At 36.0% G+C, this 21985-nt stretch overlaps 2 protein-coding genes across 2 annotated transcripts; one reads left to right on the top strand and one right to left on the bottom strand.

Moving 5' to 3' along the window:
* The first annotated feature begins 7585 nt into the window (after positions 1-7585).
* LOC110893479 (zinc finger MYM-type protein 1-like) lies at positions 7586-8819 on the top strand. The gene has a single exon (XM_022140586.2). It carries the CDS (start codon positions 7586-7588, stop codon positions 8726-8728), a length of 1143 nt encoding a protein of 380 aa, XP_021996278.1. The 3' UTR covers positions 8729-8819.
* Positions 8820-20289: 11470 nt separating this feature from the next.
* LOC110893478 lies at positions 20290-21588 on the bottom strand. The gene has a single exon (XM_022140585.1). It carries the CDS (start codon positions 21586-21588, stop codon positions 20290-20292), a length of 1299 nt encoding a protein of 432 aa, XP_021996277.1.
* Between the last annotated feature and the right edge of the window lie 397 nt (positions 21589-21985).

The raw sequence follows: 21985 nt of genomic DNA, 5'->3' as shown, positions 1-21985 counted from the left end.
TAATTTACTAAGTCTAGAAAATACTTAGTTTTTGAGAACTTTCATATATATAAATATTTATACAAAAATATAGATATATTGGTAGGATAGTGTTAGTCGTCTCGCGAAGTCGCACATGTACAAAAAGAATATTTATATGAAAATATCATATAACAAACTCGTATTATATAATGTGTCTTGTAAATATTCGCCAAACTAGGCGTATATGCCGTTTAGACGTATAAAATAAATATGAAAGGTTACATTTATCCTATAAGAATTTCATCGAGTCGTTGCATAAATATATACTATACTTATTTACAAAAGCGAATCCGTGTTGTTGGATGTCTAAAATAAATAGATAAGCTATATCTATTTTTATAAAAGAATACGTGTTGTACGATATTTAAAATAAATATATAAGCTATATTTATTTTTATAAAACGAATGCACGTCGTTTAATGTTTCAAATAAATATATAAACTATATTTATTTTAGTAAAACAATTGTCGTGTCGTTGGGCATTCGAAATAAATATATAACTATATTTATTTTCGTGAAAGGATCATCGTGTTGTTTGATATCCGAAATAAATATATGAATTACATTTATTTTATAAAAGAAGTCGTATTGTTTGTTATTCGAAATAAATGTGTCAACTATATTTATTTTTATAAAACGAAGTCATGTCGTTTGGAATTTGAAATAAATATAAAGTATATTTATTTTTATGAAATGGTTTCGTATTGTTCGACATTTGAAATAAATATAAACTTTATTTATCTTTGCGAAAAGATTTCGTATTGTACTGTTTGATACTTGAAAGGATTGTCGAAAATAATGAAAGAATAGAAATTGCTATATCACGTTTTATTTTATAAAAGCATTGTCGAAAATAGTATCAAATTGTCGTCTTTCGTGATGTTGTAAAGTGTCGTCGATATTTGTATTGGTGTTAGTAAAAGATTACTTGAATTCCGATAGTTCGTTTTATTATAAAACACGTTTTAGTTTTACGGATTTTCATGAAAACGGGCAGAGTTTCCTCTGTTTTTGGACGGCCCCGACAACACAAGTTGTTGTTATTTTATCAAGATTCAACAATTTACTCAACAATATTCGCGTATAATCACTTTATATAACAAAATAATTAGTAATTCTAACTAATATTTCGTCGTTTATTCGGTTCGAGCTCGTTCACGAAATTATTATAAACTTATAATTAACGCAAATAATACTCGTTCTAAATATTTTACTGAATCTTCCTGTCGAAACATCGGACCGCTTGACTGAGTTAACCGGGTCAATTGAGTTGACCGAGTTGACTCAGTTTGACCGAGTTGACTCGGTTTGACCGAGTCAACCCGAACCGCTTCACACCTGACCCGAGCCGAGTGACTCGAACCGAACCATCGGCTTCCGTTGACCAGCTGACCGGAACCCCGAAATCCTGACCGAAGCTAACTCGAACCATATCTCGAACCCGCTGACCCGTGGTTGACCGAACCAAACAAGAATCCTGAACCAACCTTGAAATCAACTGTATACCATCACAGTCATCATCATCGGACATCAATTTAAGAAGTAAACAGAGGATGGGGGAATTTACCGTGAAACTCATCGGACAACGGCAAGGACCGCCGGGTAAACGAACCGACCGGTGGTCCGAGTCTCCATCTCGCTCTCTACTGCTCTAACCCCCAAAACCGACTCGAACTTGACCCGGGTCGAACCCGAAACCGGTGAACTCGCCGGGTAAAGGCAATGTCCGGCGGTCAATGGTACCGACCGCCGGTTCCTTCACTTTTTTCGGCTCTCTCTCTCTTCTCGGCTCTCTCTCTCTTCTCTCCGCTTGTAGCCGCCGCACCACCACCGGTTCGTGGTGGTGGTGGTCCGTTCCGTCAGTCAAGAAGGAAGAAGGAAGAGGGGGTGTTGCTGTTGCGCGTGATGTCGGAGAAACAGGATCGGAGGAGGAAGGGGGGTGTTTGGTCGGACCAGTTCACCGGACCATAACAGCCTACGGCGGCTTCGCCGCCTACGGCGGCTCCGCCACCGCACCAGTTCACCGGAGAGAGTGAGGAAATCGTGGTATGCGTGTGTTGTTGACTGGTTTGTTGAAATTCCGCACAAATGAGAATTAAGTGGTTATTTATATCAATAATTTGATTTAGTGGGCTTTGGGCTTGGGCCCAAGGCCCACAAGCCCACTCTCACGTTTAAAGTGTCCCGAAATCCCCTACAAGACCCGTTTTCCAAACCCGAGCTCCACGGAATGCCCTAAAATAAAATTTTGGATTTAAAAAAATATATATATGATATAGTACCGGTAGTCGTTGTTGTAGTGTTTAACCGTCGGTTGCGTAAGAAGCGCGTAAATTTGTGCCGTTGGTTGTTTTTAAACCTCTTTTCGATCTGGTTTCGACTATGGATATAAAATTTTAATCACGAAGCTAAAATATATCGTAAAAATTTTATATTTGTCGGCGTTGTCAGTATTTTGTTCGGCTTCAGTTTATTACCGTTAAATTTTCAGTAGTTTCTTCGCGGATCGTCAAACGCGCACTGAAATGTCGAAGAGGCGTTCCCAGGCATTCCAACGACCTAATTAGGTTAATCTTCATCATAAACACTACTTATTATCATTTTAAACATCTGTTAATTGCGTAATTAGAGCCGTAAATCACTGGTTGTCACATTCTCCCCCTGTTACAGAAATTTCGTCCTCGAAATTTAGACTACGTTACTCCTTAGAGTTACGTTATATGTAAGTAAATACGAATAATGTCAAACGAAACGAGGCATACTGATACAGTCACTAGTGTGATCAAGTTAATAGGGGTCCAATAAAAGAGGAATTTCGACCAATGGAATTCCAAATAGACGTTTACAATATGTAAATGAATGTTAGAAACAATAACATTCGCTGGGAGAATCTTAGAATCAACAAGCCCAAACGAAATAGTTTTGTATGAAATGCTCGATCATGATCAGCCCAAGCTACAAGTTCTACCGACGCCACAAGGTGTCATAGTGATAAAAAATAATTCAATAATAGCGGTGATCAAACAATTTCACCGTGTTTGAAGTCAAATGAAAGCGCATTGAAGTAAATATGAAAATTTGTTTCTAACAACACCATAGGATTTTTCAACTGAAAACGGAACATCAATGAAATAATGTTTTCGATCGAAGATGAAGAAGCAATGAATATCGCAAAACATACGATCGATAATGAAAGAACTGTTAGTAGGTACACCGGAATTTAAAATGGATTGGTGTACCATTGTCTTAACACACGATTATGTTAAGACAGCTGTAATATGATAAATCAAAGCGGATTTAAAGCAAATCAATAAATAAATATTTAAATCCGTGCATGAGATGCGTAAACGAGATTAGCGCAAGCTTCAAATTAATGAAAACACCACCACAATGTGTCGAAGTTAACAAACGACTTAGTGGAGTCGTAGACCAAACAAATCAACTACGACTCGAAACAAATGAAACGCTTGTTAATGTCTGAATCTTGTAGAATGTCTAAGATATTAACCTCCAAGCTCCGATACCACCTGTGAGAACCGTTTTCTATAGACGTTTAGCTCAGAATAATATCTATAACCTAGTCAATATGTGCGGAATCCATTTTGATTAGGCGACATAACAAGATTAGTTAATTTTTCAATGTTTTCATTAATCTATCAACAGTTACAATCGAGAAAACAATCCGACAGAGCTTCGTCGTCAGTTTAGTAAATCTATTTAACACTAAGTCCTCACGGCTATTTATACTAAAAGATTTACCCTCGTGCGGACCTAGTTCCCTCCATACAGATATATCACATCCATGCGGACTGGCTTACATTCGCACGGATGTGTACCTCCATACGTATGTACATTGCAACCAAAATATGATCTAACGTTTTGTCCTATTAGATACTCGACATGACTCAATGACGTAGGCAGCAGACAAAACCTTTTAAAACACTTAAGTGTAAGGTCTTGGGTTCAAGTCTTATTGGGAACAAGAAATTTGTCGTTAAAAAAATTATCATTTGTGAAATTTAGAGGGTTTATTGGTTTGTTTTTGTCAGTGGCATAGGCCACCCATGTTTAGGGTTGTTCAAAAAGATCTAGATCTAAACCAAATCCAAAAATTTGTATCTTAAATTATCCGAATTTTCGGATTTAAATTCGGATATAGATTTCTAAAAATTTAGGATAATTGGATTATCTGATATCCGAAAACTAAAAAAGTAGTAAATAATTGGATGCATATTTATGAGTGTTTTTTTTTTTTTTTTGTTTTCAATGTAGGAAAGTGGAAAATCGAATACAGGTTTTGTTTTATTCTATGCACGAAATGGATCTTTTGATTTTTTTAATAAATTTGGATATCTGTTTAAATATCTGAATCCGTATCTGAAATTTTGAATATCCGAAATTTTAGATATAGACTCAGATATTCACAAACTGGATAATCCGATCTTGAACAAACCTACCCACCTTTGCTTTTAAAATATACTAGTTTTTCTTGATAATGTAAAACAAACGTGATTTGAAATAAATCATGTGTTTTAGAAAACCGAACCAATACGACGGTTTAGTTTATTATCGTACCGTTTTATGATACCAAATAAATACTTTATTTTGAGTACAACTTCGTTTTCAACAAAACTTATAACGGAATGTCGGGAAAAAATTAAGCACAACTACGTCATGAGTTTTTAAAAAAAATTTATAAACGTAAATAATTAAAGAAGTATCAAATTATCGATAAATTAATATATGTTAAAAAAGAATTATTAGAAAATAGTAAAGGAAATATATGGTTTTAGAAAAGGGAAAAAATTAAAAATATGTTACTAAAAGTAAATATAATAATAAACTATTATAATATATTAAATAAAAGAATAATAAAAGGTTATATATTATATTATTATAAAAATAAAGTTGCTATTTATCGTTTTTCATTAACAATATATATAATAAAATTATAAATTTAGTATTTATTTTTTTAAATTGTCATAACATATTTTTATTTTGAATTCGGGTTATATTTTTGTGTGGATTTCACTTTTACAAGTCTATGATAACCACAAATGTATAATAACTAGTAATAGACATAGTTGTTCATGCACCGGAACTTTGAATTATATATGGTACTCAACAATTTGATAAAATCTCGTAAAGATTGTTCACATATGAACAAACGCGAAGTACAGGAAGTGTAAAATAATTAAAAATAAGTTTTACACGTTTATAACACTAGTGGATTCCTCTTGTGATAGTAATCTATAAAGAAAAAATACAATAAAATTAAGGCGTGGTAAAAGGATATTAGTATGTCTTATGTTTTAGGTTCTTGAACATTTGTCACTCTATAATGTTTTTTTACGCTTCTTATTTTTAGAAGTATTTATAGAATAACTTAACCAGGCCCGGCTAAGCCCATGTGCAGGATGGGCCTGTGCACAGGGCCCAAACCAGCATGGGGCCCAAAAAAAAAACTAAAATTCCTGAATATAATAGGCCCAATTACTAGTTACGAACAATAAGGCCTGATAGGACGAGCGAACTGGGAAACAAACAGACCAAAGAACTGGGAAACAAAAAGACGCAACGTGAATGCCTGAATCGCTGAGAGTCTGAGACGCTGACCGGCTGTGATTTGACGATTCAGAGGTATGTTATAACGTTAATAACTTAATATGATAATATCAGTTGCGATTCGTTTTTGATTTCATATGTTTTCAATCGGATTCGCCGATTCGGAGAATCGGAGGCATGTAATTATGTATAAAAAACTGTAATGATCTTCATCTGAATATTCATCATAAATTTATTAAACAAGACCGAAAAGGGACTAAACCTGCAAATCAGATTTCAGAAAAAGCAAATTAAAATTCTAGATGGAAATTCTAATTTCTTGAAGTCACTTGAACCATGAATATTAGTTTGTTGTATGTTAGTTTGCACATGGGCTATTGTTAATAATAAATGAATGAATCATGAATGGTATTTAGTTCCTTTTCGGAAATTAAAATTCTAGATGGAAATTCTTTTTTTTTTTCATTTTTTTATTGAAATATTGAATGAATCATGAATGCTATTTCTTAATAATAAATGAATGTATATTTTTTGTTAAGTGATGTCTTGTGAATATGATTGAAATATTGAATGAATGTTTTTTTTTTATTAATATTTAGAAATTATGCCTCCCGTTCCTAAATACAAATACCCATCCGGCCATCAAAAACGTAAGAAGAGGAAGCTAGAGGAAGAGAAAAGAAAGGCGGACGACGTAAAACAAAACCGAATAAACAAGTTTTTTTCAAAAGAAACTCAAAATTCTAGTTCTAGCTTGGTTGACGATAATGTGGGTCAAGAGGCTAATGTGGGCGAAGACAATGTGACCATAGGTGAAGAAGGTAATGTGGGCGAAGACAATGTGACCGTAGGTGAAGACAACATGAACGTAGGTGAAGATAATGTTAATGATACCGTAGATGAAGATGATGTTAATCCGGTTCCGGATATTGATATTTTTGATCCTAGAAATTGGGGTGGGCTTAGTAATGACATGATTAAAGAGTTGGTTACGAAAGGTCCAAAAAGAGATATGGATGTTAAGGGCCCCGTGGATAAATTTGGAAGACATTTTTCTAATACCATGTACACTAGAATATTATCAAATAGGGAGACGTGCGATAGAGAATGGCTAGTGTATTCGAAAAAACTTGACAAACTCTATTGTTTTTGTTGTAAAGTTTTTAGAACGCGGCATCCGAAAGGTGGGTTGGATGATGAAGGTTATAACGATTGGAGACATGCCAGTGGTAGACTTAAAGAACATGAAGTTGGTTTAGAACATTTCAAGAACATGAATGAATGGTTTGAATTGCGGCAACGGTTGAAATGCAAAGAAACAATTGACAAAGGGGCATATGAGCACTTTAGAAAAGAAAAAGATTATTGGAAACAAGTCATCTTAAGGATTATTGCACTTGTGAAGTTTCTTGCAAAATATGGCTTAGCGTTTCGTGGGTCAAATGAGAAGTTGTATCAAAAAGGAAATGGAAACTTTTTGGGTTTGGTTGAGATGTTGGAAGAGTTTGACCCGATTATGAAAGAACATGTGCGCCGAGTTTTGAATGAAGAGTGCCATGTACACTTTCTTAGCCACAATATTCAAAACGAGTTGATACAATTATTAGGGGATAAAGTTAGAACCGAAATCATCAAGAAAGTTAAGCAAGCAAAGTATTACTCCATCATCCTCGATTGCACGCCTGATACAAGTCACCAAGAGCAAATGTCCATAATTGTGAGGTATGTGAATTTTAACTCTAGTTCTGTGACCATTGAGGAATCCTTTTTAGGTTTTTTGGTTGTTGATGATACCACGGGTTTAGGACTTTTTGAAGTAACATGTAAGGAATTAGAGTCGCTTGATCTTGATATTGGTGATATGCGTGGTCAAGGCTACGATAATGGGGCAAACATGAGAGGAAAAAACAAAGGAGTTCAAACTAGATTTTTAGAAAAAAATCCTAGAGCTTTCTAGAGTGCTTGTGGTTGTCATAGTCTAAATCTAGCATTGTGTGACATGGCTAACACAATTACTAAGTCTAAGGAATTTTTTGGAACAATACAACGGTTATATACTATCTTTGCCCATTCTATTAATAGATGGCAAATTTTGAAAGACAATGTTAAAGGATTAACTCTTAAATCATTGTCTACAACTCGTTGGGAAAGTCGTATAGATAGTATTAAGCCTATAAGAACTCAACTTGGAGATGTAAGAAAAGCTTTGCGAGAAGTTAGGGGGACGGATAGAGATGCTAAAATCATAAGTGAAGCTAAATCATTAGAAGAGTATGAACTTGGTGATTTTGAATTTTTGGCACAAATTGTCATTTGGTTTGAATTATTATCAAAGGTGAATGTGGTGAGCAAACGGTTGCAAGCAAAAGATGTTGTTCTTGATGTTGCTATTGATGAAGTGGACAAATTAATTAAATTCTTTAAGAATTATAGAGAAGTGGGGTTCTCTAAGGCACTTGATGAAGCTAGAGAAATTGCAAATGAAATAGGTGTTAATGCGGAATTTCGTCAAAAACGTGTGATATATAGGAAAAAACAATTTGATGAATCATCAAGTGTAGAAGAAGTAACATTTTCACCCGAGGAGGATTTTAGAGTAAATTATTTTTTAAGTATTGTTGATCAAGCTATTTTTTCACTTGAAACAAGATTTGAACAATACCAAAAATTCGAAAAAATATTTGGGTTTTTGTTTCCTAAAAAGTTGAAGACTCTTAATGAAGCCAAGCTTAAGGAGTGTTGTTATCGCCTTGAAGATGCATTGAAGTATGAAGGAGAATCCGATATTGATGCTAAAGAATTGTGTACGGAGTTGAAGTTGATTACTACATTTTTACCGAGACACATTGACAACCCTTTTGACGTTTTAGACTATATCTTCCAACGCAGTACTACTTATCCTTATGCTATAAATGCATATAAAGTGTTGTTGACAATTCCGGTAACCGTGGCATCGGCAGAAAGAAGTTTCTCAAAGTTGAAGTTGTTGAAGACCTATTTACGTTCTACAATGTCACAAGAAAGGCTAAACGGGTTGGCGACAATATCTATTGAAAGTGAAATATTAGATACTATGGATTACAAGGAGTTGATCGAGAACTTTGCTTCAAAAAACGCTAGGAGAACCACACTGTTTGCTTAGCAAGTAAGTTCGATACTTTGATCATTTTTGCTACACTATTTTTGTTAATTTGTTTTATCTATTTCATAACAATTATCGTAGTATTATGAATTTTTAGTATTTATATATATATGATTGAATGATTGATGGGTTTATGTTATATGAAGATTTGCGAATAGCCGAATAGGGCCCAAATTTTTTATCTCGAACAGGGCCAAAATTTTTTTTGTGATTTTCGGAAACGGCCCTGAACTTAACCCATTGTATAGGTGTGTTGAAGAAGTTATCACATATAATTTACATTTATACAATGATTAACTAACTTCTATTTGGAGTTAAAAGCAAAAGAATCACCTTTTGTATATCAAGTAAAATACTCAATCCAAACAGGATTTAAATCACACAAAGGAATTAGTCGATGGAATATTTCCATGAGTAAATAAATTCTAGTTCTCAGTGTAGGGCTAGCCACTTTTCTTAAAGGTGGGTGCGTATCAGGTTTAATTCTGGGCATGAAAGATTAGTTAGAATTATTTTAATGTAATCAAGTAGAGCAAGTGTTCTCATTAAAAAAAAGTCTAGTTGTTCTTTCTACTATTGTTATTATTATTTTATTATTATTTGAACAGATGATACAAGCTAGTATGTTGAAAAAGTCAAGGTCAAATTTGTACGGATACTTCGTCGCAGGCAACACAAACTAATTTATTCATTTCTGTTTTATACTAGTTTGATGCCCCGTCCGCGTTGCGGGGCGTCAAGTCAAAATTTCTGTTTCATAATATGCACGCATGTATTTTAGTTACTTATACATACTACTTATAACACGATCTATAAAAAAATCGAGTCAACCAATTAAAACAAAACACTATCATATTTTTGCTAAAGAAAAAAAAACTAAAACGATGGCAAACCTTTAATTTTGAGTTGGGGCCAAATAGTAATTTGTCATAACCAATGAGCGAGTGCTAGACACCTGGTTGACACAAAAGGTAAATTGAGTCAACGAAGTAAAATAAAAACTACTATAGTTTTGAAAAAAAAAAACTAAAGCAATGGCAAGACCACAAATTTTAACTTTGGGCAAAATCGAAATTTTTTTAGCTGAGGGCAAACTCACAGTTTTAAGCTGAGGGTAAATTCGTAACTTTAAGCTGGGGGCAAAACCATAATTTTATTTTGAACTGTGGCAAAATAATAGTTTTAAACTAAGTGCAGAATCGTAATTTTGAACTCATAGCGCGCAATCGTAATTTTTGAAAAGGGGGCAAAATCATATTTTTGAACTGAGGGAAAATCGTAATTTTTAGCTAGGGAGGAAAAACTAAAACGATGGCAAGACTACAAATTTTAGCTGAGGCAAAATCGTAATTTTATAATTAATGAGGGAAAACTCATAATTTTAAACTGGGGGCAAATTCGTATTTTTTAGCTAGGTCAAAACCATAATTTTATTTCGAACTGAGGGAAAATTATAGTTTTGAACTAAGGGCAAAATCGTAATTTTAAGCTTGGAGCATTGGCATAAATTTATTTTGAAATGAGGACAAATCGTAATTTTGCACTTAGGGCGAAAGCGTAATTTTTGAAAAAGGGGCAAATTCATATTTTTGAAGAAAGGGCAAAATCGTAACTTTGAGCTAGGGGCAAAAGTTGAACTTTATTTTAATTTGGGGGCAAGACGGTAATAGTAAGCTACAGATAAAATCGTAAATTGATTAGACCAATGAGATTAGCTATTTATATTAAAAAGAAAAAAAAAAGAGGAACGCCCTTTTCTACCAATTGAAGGGTGAAACTATTGCCGGCAACGTTCTTTGTATATGTAGGTAATTTGTTTCTTATTAATTTCATTTTAAATTCATTTGCCTCCTAGATGCTTAACTAGTACAAGGTTTTTCCCTAGCTTTCCCAAATGCGATGTGAAAAATCAATCTTACCTTTACTATTTACATATAAGCAAGTAAAATTTGAAGCTAACTTCAGACACCATAAAAATAAGAGTAAATTACAAGTTTTGTCCTTTATGTTTGTACCAAATTTCAGACGTTGTCCTTTGTCTTTAAAATTGACGAGTTTTGTCCTTAACGATTCAAAATCCTGCACGTTATATCCTTTAAGCCAAACCCAGTTAGATTTTTTTGTTAAAGTTGGTCATGTGCCTTGCACATGAGGGCACTTTTGTCATTTTGCCTTCCTAGGGGTTATTTTGTAAATAACTTATAACAAGGGTGCAATTGTGAAAAATAAAAAAAATTGAGATATAAAATAAAATTTGTTCATCAGTCTCTTTCTCTCTCTAACTCCCTCTCTCCTCTCCTCTCTTTTTCTCTTTACAAACGCTCTCTGCCCTCTCTGTTCTAAGCCACCACCGCCACCACCCCTCCTGCCGCCACCGCCACCACCCCTTCTGCCACCATTCAAAACCTACCACAGAAACCCCAAGGCACCACCCAAGTTCCTTTTTTTTCCTTCTGTTATTCACATGATTCCCAAACAAACAAAACAACAATTTTACAATTCTATGATTTGCTTCCTGATTTTCACCTTTGGGCTAGCAGCCCTAAACCCAAGAAAAAGTAAACTCAAGAAAAAGTCGACGTGCCTTATTTCTTCCTTGATTTTGCCTAACTCCAGAACAAACAAAACAATTTCATGATATTTCCTTCTTACTGACGACGACGATAATTCCAACGAAGATACCACAATCATTCTAACGGATAATTAAAGCAATACCTTTCTCCCAATTGTTTTTGTTTTCCGTCTCATATCTGATTTTTCCGGCAAAATAGAAGCAGAACCTCCTAGGTTACCATCATCTCAGATCTGATTTTTTGTGGAGGAGATCCGTCATCATTGAGCGTTTATTAGAGAGAGAGAGAAGTGAGAGAGAGTGGGGGAGGTGGTAGATGGTGGTGTTGACAGTGGCGGTGGTAGGTGGGGTGGGGGCGGTGGTGGTTGGTGGCGCCAGTGGTGGTTGGGTATAGAGAGAGAGTGATAGAGTAGGGTGGTGGATGGTGGTTGCAGGGGTAGTCGGTGGGGATGGTGGTTGCAGTGGTGGATAATGGCTGAGACGGTGGTTGATAGTGGTAGAGATAGAGAGAGAAGATGGAGGGGGTTGTTATAGATGAGGAATGGAGTGGGTTGCAGTTGGTGGCGGTGGTTGCACGGCGGTGGATGCAGCTGGTGGCGGCTGGGAGTGGGTTGTAGATAATGAAGGGACTAGGTTGCAGATGAAGAGAGAGAGGGGGGGGGGACTTTCAGTTGTGAAGAGAGAGATATTACAAGCTAGTCCATGAACATAAGTTTTTTGACACAATAGTCCCTAAAAATGAAATGACAACAATGCCCTCATGTGCAAGGCACATGACTAGATTTAACAAAAAAAGCTAACTGGGTTTGGCCTAAAGGACATAACGTGCAAGATTTTGAAATGTTAAGGACAAAGCTCATCAAATTTAAAGACAAGGACACCGCCTGCAATTTGGTACAAACATAAAGGACAAAACTTGTAATTTACTCTAAAAATAGTACATGTAAAAGCCATTTCCTTTACAAGGGAAGGAAAGGATGACTCATCCGTCCCATAAGCCAGAAGCCAAGAATATTTGCAAAACACTAGAGGAAGGGTCGAACCAACCTCTCATGGTATGCTTTGGTACCAAAGAACGACGTGACAGTCAAGAAGATCTAGAACTTGCGGGTCAAACCTAGTGAAAAGGTGGATACAAAAGGTCAAGACAAAACAACACACCATGTGCTGGATAAAGCAAATCAAAGACTTACCCGATCAGGAAAAGACGGGGGCTCCAAGGCTTCTAGTAGCGAATAGGAACCTACAACCCACCTACTTTTAGTATACCACTACATGGACCAATAAGAGGGGAGAGTGAAGAACCCGCTATATATACAACCCTTCAGGATCAACATTTGACACACAACATCTTTGAGATCACTTCCAACTTCACTTCACTTCACTCTTCGTTCTCTGTACTTTACTTTACTTACATTTTATTGTTATTTTACCTCAGGGGAACTTTTAGAAACAATTCCTTATCATTGGGCCACAAAGGGCAAAACTTTGTTATTAATAAAAGCATACTCAAACTGACAAAATTTTGTAGCAACTATACCAATGCTTGGCCAACATCGGTTTGGTACCGATAAAAAGGGTTATCCCAAGTTTACAGTAAAAAAGTAATTTATATCGAATACATCCCTTTTCAATCGATACAAAGTAACAACTTTAATTTGGATATAACTTTGTTTTCAATAACCATTGTTTAAATACATATAAAATTAATAACTGTAGAACAATTACCTTATAAAAATATTTAGTAAACATAAACTTAAAATAAGAAATTATATATATGTATGTATGTATGTATCGTTGTAGGGTAGTCTAAGTGCGAAATTATATTCTGTTGAAGGTACTAATGCAAGCACATGCAAATGCCTTGGTGGCGGTACCAAAAAACACCTAAACCGATACAGTACCGAGTCGGTAGCAATATTGGAATAATATTGAGACGGAATAGTATAGTATCGAAATCTAAAACCACAAAAATAGATATAGGTAATGATATTGTTTGGTTTGTATTGCTTATCTTTGTTACAATACCTAATAATCCTTAAAAATGGCAATCCCTAATTTACGTTAGCAATAAATGTTTTATTCTGGATACATCTTCATTTTCAATAAAATTATATTGGGATGTTGATAGAATTGTATATTTTAATGGTTTTTATAAGTTAGCGAACACATGTTATTAAAAAAGAAAAAGTAAAATGCTATAAAAAAACATAACCGAGAAGGTTACTATTCGTGGATAGTTTTAATAGTATTAGAAAATTAATTTTATTTCTAAAGTAAACTATTCTATACTATAACAAAAGCAAACGTGAATAGTGATTATGTCTTCTTGGGTCACGTGGTCCCATATCACTGGGTTGTTAACAAATGGCGATTTGGTCAATGTTCTAACAAATGATGATTTGGTGAATGTTCTAGTGATTTGGTCTTTTTGGGTCACATGGCCCCATACCATTAGATTGTTAACAAATGGTGATTTGGTGTGATTGGCCATGTGGTCCTCAACCATTGGGATATTTTTTTTATCAAATAGAATGTATTTCGTTATTTTGTATATTACTAGAGATTATAGATATATAATACTACATGAAAGTTTATTTAATATTAAAGCTATTATAAACGAGTGGGCTATGTTTGTGTGTTGAAGTGGTTCGGTTTTAACTAACCCTAAACAATCGATTTTATTATCTTGGTCAACTACAACCGAACACGTGTTGATAGCGTTTTTGTTACACTGCAGTTTATTTTTATTTTTATTTTTATGTTTCCTTTGTATTTCTAATGTTACCGTATTTAAATTTACTCTTTCAATTGTTGTACCAAGTTTTGATTTCGTACCTGCCATGGAGCGCAGGCATGAACCTAGTTTTATAACATTTAAATTTAACCACGTGATATAATCATGAACATTGAGGGTGAGGATCAAATAGAAAGTTTATTTTAGCTAGGAATGATAGGAAGCAATACGATTATGACATGTGGCAAAATTTAAAATAAAGAGGAAGGGTATTTTAGTCAATTTTACCCAATCTTCTCCCTTCTTCTTCTCTCTCTAACTTCAAAACCCATCATTTTCAAAACCCACCATTTTAACCTTTTCTTCACTTTCTATCTCTATAATCACTACATTATAGTGCGATTTTCGTCACCAATCAATGATTCAAACACCCAATCAATGTGTTCTTCAACTTTTTTGAACAAACCCAGTTTAATTTCATACAATATCTCATTTTTTCCTGTGATTGTGAAGCGAAAAACTCGAGTCGTTGGATTCAATCGCTGATAAGTGTTTCTAACATTCAAATTTCGTTAATCGGTGAGGAAATCTGAAAAAAAATCGTCTTCAATCTATGTAAGATATTTTTGAATTGCATTTTTACGTTCTGGGTTTTTGAATTGAGTCATTGCGTTTTACAAAGTAATCTTGGCGGGGGTCCGGGGGCAGCGCTCTTGGGAGCAGGGTCCAAGGGGCGTGTCACACCCCGATATTTTAACCACAAACCGGTGGGCCCGGTGGGGAGTATCGTGACGTAATTGATATCATCATAGTCAAATATACACAGTTTATAGCACAACGGAAGGCTTGGTAGAAATTACTATTACAAACCGAAAGTTCAAAGTACAAATAAAATAATATACAGACGGTTATAAAGAAAAGGATCCACAGGCGGCTCTAAATACAATACAAAATGTGTTCAACAGATTTAAGGCATTATGAACTTCCAAGATTCTCTATTTAACCCCCAGAAGCTCCCAGCCTAGTACGTGTAGTACCTGTCACTTAGTCTTTTGAAAATACGTCAGTTTACACTTTACACTGGTAAATACAATTAACCGACACTTTTGAAAAACATTTATAAAAATTGATTTAAATGCATAAGGCACAAATATTCTTTTATAACTTGGGATAATTATATATAAATAATCTTGTATACAGATTTTCATGTTTGTCATACATTTAGAGCCTGGTATAGAAGCCGAGACATGATTAACCGACACACCACTAATATAAACCCACAAGGAGTTATCCCCAACAATGTGGGTATATCTTTTTACATACGCAACTATTAGGTGTATGCCTACACCCCGTGCTTAAGTCGTTGCCATTTGCAATTAAATGAGCCAATGATATCTAGGACACGGTCGCATTAACGCCCAATGTTTATGTTATCAAGCAAAACAGATTAAAACAAGTTATGTAATTTATTAATCACAATCCAATTAAATGATTCCATACCCAACCAAGCGGTAATATTTTACCGTATCCCAAGTCCGTAGAAGGGAAAATAAGTTAAAAGTATTTACCTGAGCTTCTAAGATGCGAGATCTATCTACTCAGCCGTATAATCTAATTAAACTCGTGAAGGTAGCTTTTACCAAGGCTTCCTAATCTGGAATGATGGTTTTACTAACCTATTAGATTACTAACGGGTCTTATTTAAGTCGTGGACTTGGACCGGTTAGTTTAAAGTAGGATTTTACGGTATAAAACGCTAGATTAAGCGATGATTGGATTAGAATGTAATTTAAACCTGACACGTATGGAGACTTGTATTATATGGGTAAACTAAATACATTCTAGATTTTGAAGTTAAATTGATAAGGTTAAACTCGTTTCGGCTAATTTATGCAAACTAGTTACATAAACCGTACCGAACCCGTATAAGCATAAACGGGTAACCGGATGAGTCATATACAAGTTCCATAAGTTATTATGCTTAAAATATGTTATGATATCAGTAGGATATCAACAAATATGCCCAAAAAGATTTTAAAACCGTATTAAGCCTCATAAGGGCATTTTGGTCATTTTATGGTTTATAAAAGGGGTTTACATGCAAACTGAGGTTCTGGTCATAAACCTTCTATAAAAATACTTAATTTAGGTTATATTTGCATTAGGATATCATGTATATGTGTGGTTCATCATTTATGGCCAAACTATGCCCCGAAAGGGCATTTTGGTTATTTCACACATAGTTTTAAGGACTTATTTGGGATTCTGAGTTCATGACTTATACCTACTATAAAAATATTAGAAATGGTTAATAAAATCAGTAGGTAAAAAGTTTTGGGTGCTAAGTATGCTTTAAAACCATACTATTCACCTTAATGTCGTAAAAATCGATAAATGACGATTATTTCGATGTTTAGGAAATTCTGAGGATATAACCAGCTTTGAATGGTCAAAATAATTTATTTATCATATCATATCAGTAACAAAAGGTTCTTGCATGTTAATCTTATTTAAAAACCAATTTATGTGTGAAAAGGGCATAATCGTCATTTAATATTATAATACGAAACTCATGCATAAACTCAGTAAGTAATCTGACTTGGAATCCCAATTAGTCCTAAATATGATATCATAACATTGAGTAATGAATTTTTATGTCAAAATTATGTTTTAACTTTATTTGCATGCAAAAAGGGTATTTTAGTAAACATTAAGCATAATTTTTATGTCAAAATTATGTTTAAACTTTATTTAAATTTATTTAAAAACTGACCCGTTTGACTTTTTATGTTAATTATTTTGACCCGGCAATTAACTAAGTAAACGTGGTAATTAGGAGGTGCCCTTTTGAGGGATTAACACCTACCTAATTACGATCACGTAGCCATATTCGCCTCGAACAATGCTGGACCGTTTAGGTCTAAACTGAAAGTCAAAGCCGAATTGCGGCAACTTTGACTTTTGGCTTTTAAATGCATAAAAAACCGAACTAAGGAGGCTAAGGACACTTACAAAGGGTCCTAGCTAGAAACTTGAACTATGAAGAGTTTCCTTTTGATCAGGAACATCAGAGAAACCAAGCTAGAGAGAAGGAATGATATTTTTGAAATGAGTAAGTTGCAAATGAGAGTGAGGGGCCTATTTATAGTGCAAGAGGAGGTCTCGTGTTGCAACCAGGTCTCCAGGGGTGTTGTGAGAGCTTAACAAGGGTCCATAGACGTGTCCCAAAATAGCTAACAGCCCCTAGTATCGAGTTATGTGTGCATAAGGTGACAAACCTGCAGCTATCCAAAACTGCTGCCCAGATACAGTCTTTATGGACCGTTAGCATATACCCCATACGGTCCGTAACCGCTTTTGAATTGTTTAGCCCAGATACAGTCCTTACGAACCGTAAGCATGAACCTTATACGATCCGTAAGCGATTGATCAGAGAACTAAATTTTAAACTTTACATATTTGGCTCCTTAACCATATATTCAATATCAATCATTCCCGAGAGCACGTTTTAACAATATAAAGTCCCATGTTTTATAAAAGGTCACTCAGAGGCAAAAATTTACATGTTGACACTTTTAACCCTTCAAAGTCAACTTATTACCCGTCTAGGGTTTAGGACACGTGTCTTCACATTATTGGGTACGATTTTGTGAGGTGTTACATCCTCACCCCCTTAAAAGAAATCTCGATCTCGAGATTTAGTGAAATAAATAAGGGTACTTCTGTCGCATAGTGGATTCAACTTCCCACGTATACTCAGGGCCTATATGAGCATCCCACTTCACCTTCACAATTGGTACATGTTTCCTTCGAAGCTTTTTAACCTGTCGATCCTCGATTGCTATAGGTTTCTCAACATACCTCAGGCTTTCATCTATCTGCACGTCATTATGAGACATTGCTAGCGACTCATCGGCTAGACATTTCTTTAAGTTGCGGATGTGGAACACGTTGTGAATTCCACTAAGCTCTTTAGGTAAGTTCAGCTTATAGGCCATACTCCCAACACACTCGATGATCTCGAATGGTCCAATGTATCTTGGGCTTAGTTTGCCCTTTTTACCAAATCTCATTACTCCTTTCTAGGGCGACACTTTGAGTAATACTTTATCTCCTACCTCGAATTTTAGAGGTTTGCGCTTCTTTTCTGCGTAGCTCTTCTCCCTATCTCTGGTAGCTTTTAAACGATTACGGATCTGAACAATCTTATCTGTCGTCTCAAGGACTATCTCAGGTCCTGATAGCTGGGTTTCTCCAACTTCCGCCCAACAAACAGGCGTTCTGGATTTTCTTCCATATAAGGCCTCAAAAGGCGCAACCTGAATGCTCGTATGGTAACTGTTGTTGTAGGAGAACTCAATCAGGGGAAGATGATCATCCCACCTTCCACCTAAATCAATAACACATGCTCGAAGCATGTCTATTATCTCTATCGGATATAATAGATACTAGCACTCCGTGGAGAGTTACGATCTTATCCACGTATAATTGGGCTAATTTATCGGAGCTATGCGTTTCCTTGATGGGTAAGAAATGAGCCGACTTCGTAAGTCTGTCAACTATAACCCATATTGTATCATTCCCATGTCTCGTCTTAGGTAACTTGGTGATGAAATCCGTAGTAACCATCTCCCATTTCCATGTGGGAAGTTCTGGTTCTTGCAATAAACCTAACGGCTTTTGATGTTCGGCTTTAACCTGTGAGCACGTCAGACATTTAGCTACGTGTGTGGCTATGGATTTCTTCAAACCCATCCATCAATAGTTTGCCTTCAAATCTTGATACATTTTGTCACTTCCCGGGTGAACTGAATACTTGGAATTATGAGCTTCTTAGAGGATTATATCTCAGAGTCCTCCATGAATTGGAACCCATATTTGACCATTCAATCTGAGGATTCCATCATTCCTAGGTGACAACTAATCAATAGTTGCACCTAATCTTTCTTCTTGAAGGTTATCTTCCATTACAGCTTCTTTCTATGCTGTCAATAACTTCTCGTTTAAACTGTTCTCCAGTTCAATGCTCTTAGCATTGATCTGTATAGGTTTGACTCTTTCTTTCCTGCTTAAAGAATTAGCGACCACATTCGCTTTGCCAGGATGGTAGCGAATTTCATAATCGTAGTCGTTCAATGTCTCCATCCAATGGCGTTGTCTAATGTTGAGATCCTTCTGGCTAAACAAGTGTTGGAGACTTTTGTGATCTGAATATATCACACATTTGGTTCCATACAGGTAATGCCTCCATAGCTTAAGTGCAAATACAACGGCACCCAATTCCAAGTCATGGGTGGTGTAATTCATTTCGTGCACCTTCAGTTGTCGTGATGCGTAGGCAATCACCTTGCCTCTTCACATAGGCACACCTCCCATGCCTGTGTGTGAAGCATCACAATAGACAACGAACTCTTCTATTCCTTCAGCCAATGTCAATACAGGAGCATTGCTCAGCTTCTGTTTGAGAATCTGGAAAGACTCTTGTTGTTTGGGACCCAGTCAAATTTCACATTCTTGTGGGTTAAAGTAGTTAGAGATGCAGTTATCTTGAAAAGTTTTCGATAAATCTCCTGTAATATCCTGCCAACCCTAAGAAGCTGCGAATTTCAGTAGGTGTCTTAGGTGCTTCCCAATTCATGATTGCTTCTATTTTAGCGGGATCCACCTGGATACCACGCTCGCTTACCACATGTCCAAGAAATTGGACTTCGCGAAGCCAGAATTCGCTTTTGGAGAATTCTGCGTAGAGCTTCTCCTGTTGTAGAAGTTTGAGGATGCATCGGAGATGTTTCTCGTGATCGGCTTGACTTTTTGAATAAATAAGTATGCCATCAATGAAGATAATGACAAATTTAGCCAGATACGGCTTGCAGTCTCAATTCATGAGGTCTATGAATGTTGCAGGTGCATTAGTGAGCCCGAAAGGCAGCACTAAGAACTCATAGTGGCCATACCTTGTTCTAACGCGGTCTTGTGTACGTCTTCAGTTCTGACCTTTAATTGATGATACCCCGGCCTTAGATCAATCTTTGTGAAGAAACTTGCCCCCTGCAGCTGATCAAACAGATTGTCGATCCTGGGTAATGGATAGCGATTCTTGATTGTTACTTTGTTTAGCTCGCGATAATCAATGCACAACCGCATTGAACAATCTTTCTTCTTTACAAACAGAATGGGTGCTCCCCAAGGTGACGAGCTTGGTTGAATAAAACCTTTCTCCAATAACTCATCTAACTGGGGTTCTTAGTTCTTTCATTTTGGTCGGTGTAATCGGTAAGGAGCTCGTGCATCTGGTGCTGCTCCTTGTATAATATCGATTCTGAACTCTACTTTCTTCTCGGGAGTAAACCTAGGTAATTCTTTAGGAAATACATCTGGGTATTCAGAAATAACAGGAATATCTTCTATCTTGGGCTTCAGCACGTCTACTGTCACCTGTGCCATGTAAATGACACAACTGTTCTTCAAATATTTGGACACCTTAAGCATGGACACTCGATCAAGCAATCCATAGTGTGTATCTCCTTTAATAGTGATTGGTTCACCATAAGGGGTTTTGACGATAACTTGTTTCTTATCACAGGCAATTTGAGCTTGTTTAAATGATAACCAATCCATGCCTATAACTATATCAAACCCCGCCAATTTCAGCGGCAACAAGGACAACGGAAAAGATTGATTCCTAATGGATATGAAACATCCATCTAGAATTGTCGAAGCGGTTTTTAAGGTACCATCAGCTAATTTTACCTCATATTTAACGTCTAGAGTTTTAATAGGCAGATTCAACAGTTTACTAAATTTATTGTTTACAAAGGACTTATCTGCACCAGAATCAAATAAAACTCTAGGATAGATATCATTTATGAGGAAAGTACATGTTATAACGTTATCATCCTGCACTGCCTCCTTGGCATTCATTTGGAACACTCTGGCATTTGTCTTTTTAGCCTCTTCGGGCTTCTTTGCATTTTTCGGGCAGTTAGACTTGATGTGACCCTTCTCATTACAACCATAACAGGTTGCATTCTTTAGGTCTTTGCACTCCAAAGTTTTGTGACCCTTCCTCTTGCAGATTCCACAGGGTTTAGCCTGCGGATCAATAGTGCATTTCCCGAAGTGGTTTCTCTTGCAGTTCTTGCACAGGGACTTTTCACCCGACTGATTGGTATTCTTCTTAAACCCAGAGTTACCTTTCTTTTTCTTGTCAGAACGATGCGAGCTGTCATCTTCTCTCTTTCTTTTTTCTTCATCCGTAGGCTTTATAGACTTATTCCTGACAATATCCAGTGTCAGGGATAGGGATAGATCCACTGCTGACCGGTAGGTTGCAGGCTTTGAAGCCTTCATGTGTCCCTTCACCTCGGGAGCCAATCCACCAATAAAGCATGCAATACGCTTTGGTTCTGGTGTAACCAAATAAGGTACCAATCTAGACATGGAGTTGAAGCTAGTTACATAAGCTTGACAATCTAAGTTTTTCATAACCAAGGTTAGGAAGTCAGCTTCAACTTTTTCTACTTCGTGTTGCGAGCAGAAAGTTTCTTTCATCAGTTCTACAAATTTATCCCACGACAGATTGTAAAGTGGAATTTCCTCGAGGCCTATATTAGTGCCCTCCACCAAACTAGGGCATCACCCTTAAAAGACTAAGACACAAACTTTACAACATCCTTCTCAGCACACCCACTAATGTCAACAACTGTCTCCATCTCATCTAACCCTTTCATACAATCTATGTCACCTTTTTCACCAGTGAAGTCTCTTGGCTTGCAAGAGACAAAGTACTTATAAGAACAAGTTTTGGAATGTGGTTCCTAGTCAAGCACTATCTTCTTAGATGGTTAACTGTTCCGATTTGACGAATGTTGAGAGTCGTCCTTCTTAGATGTATGCGTTTTGGAAGGGGGTTTAGAGTGAGCCACTGAATGAGTCTTGGTGCGAGTAG

Source organism: Helianthus annuus, chromosome 12 (assembly GCF_002127325.2).
Source record: "Helianthus annuus cultivar XRQ/B chromosome 12, HanXRQr2.0-SUNRISE, whole genome shotgun sequence".
Lineage (NCBI taxonomy): Eukaryota > Viridiplantae > Streptophyta > Magnoliopsida > Asterales > Asteraceae > Helianthus > Helianthus annuus.
The sequence above is the reverse complement of the archived record's forward strand: the minus strand, read 5'-3'. Positions and strand labels throughout refer to the sequence as shown.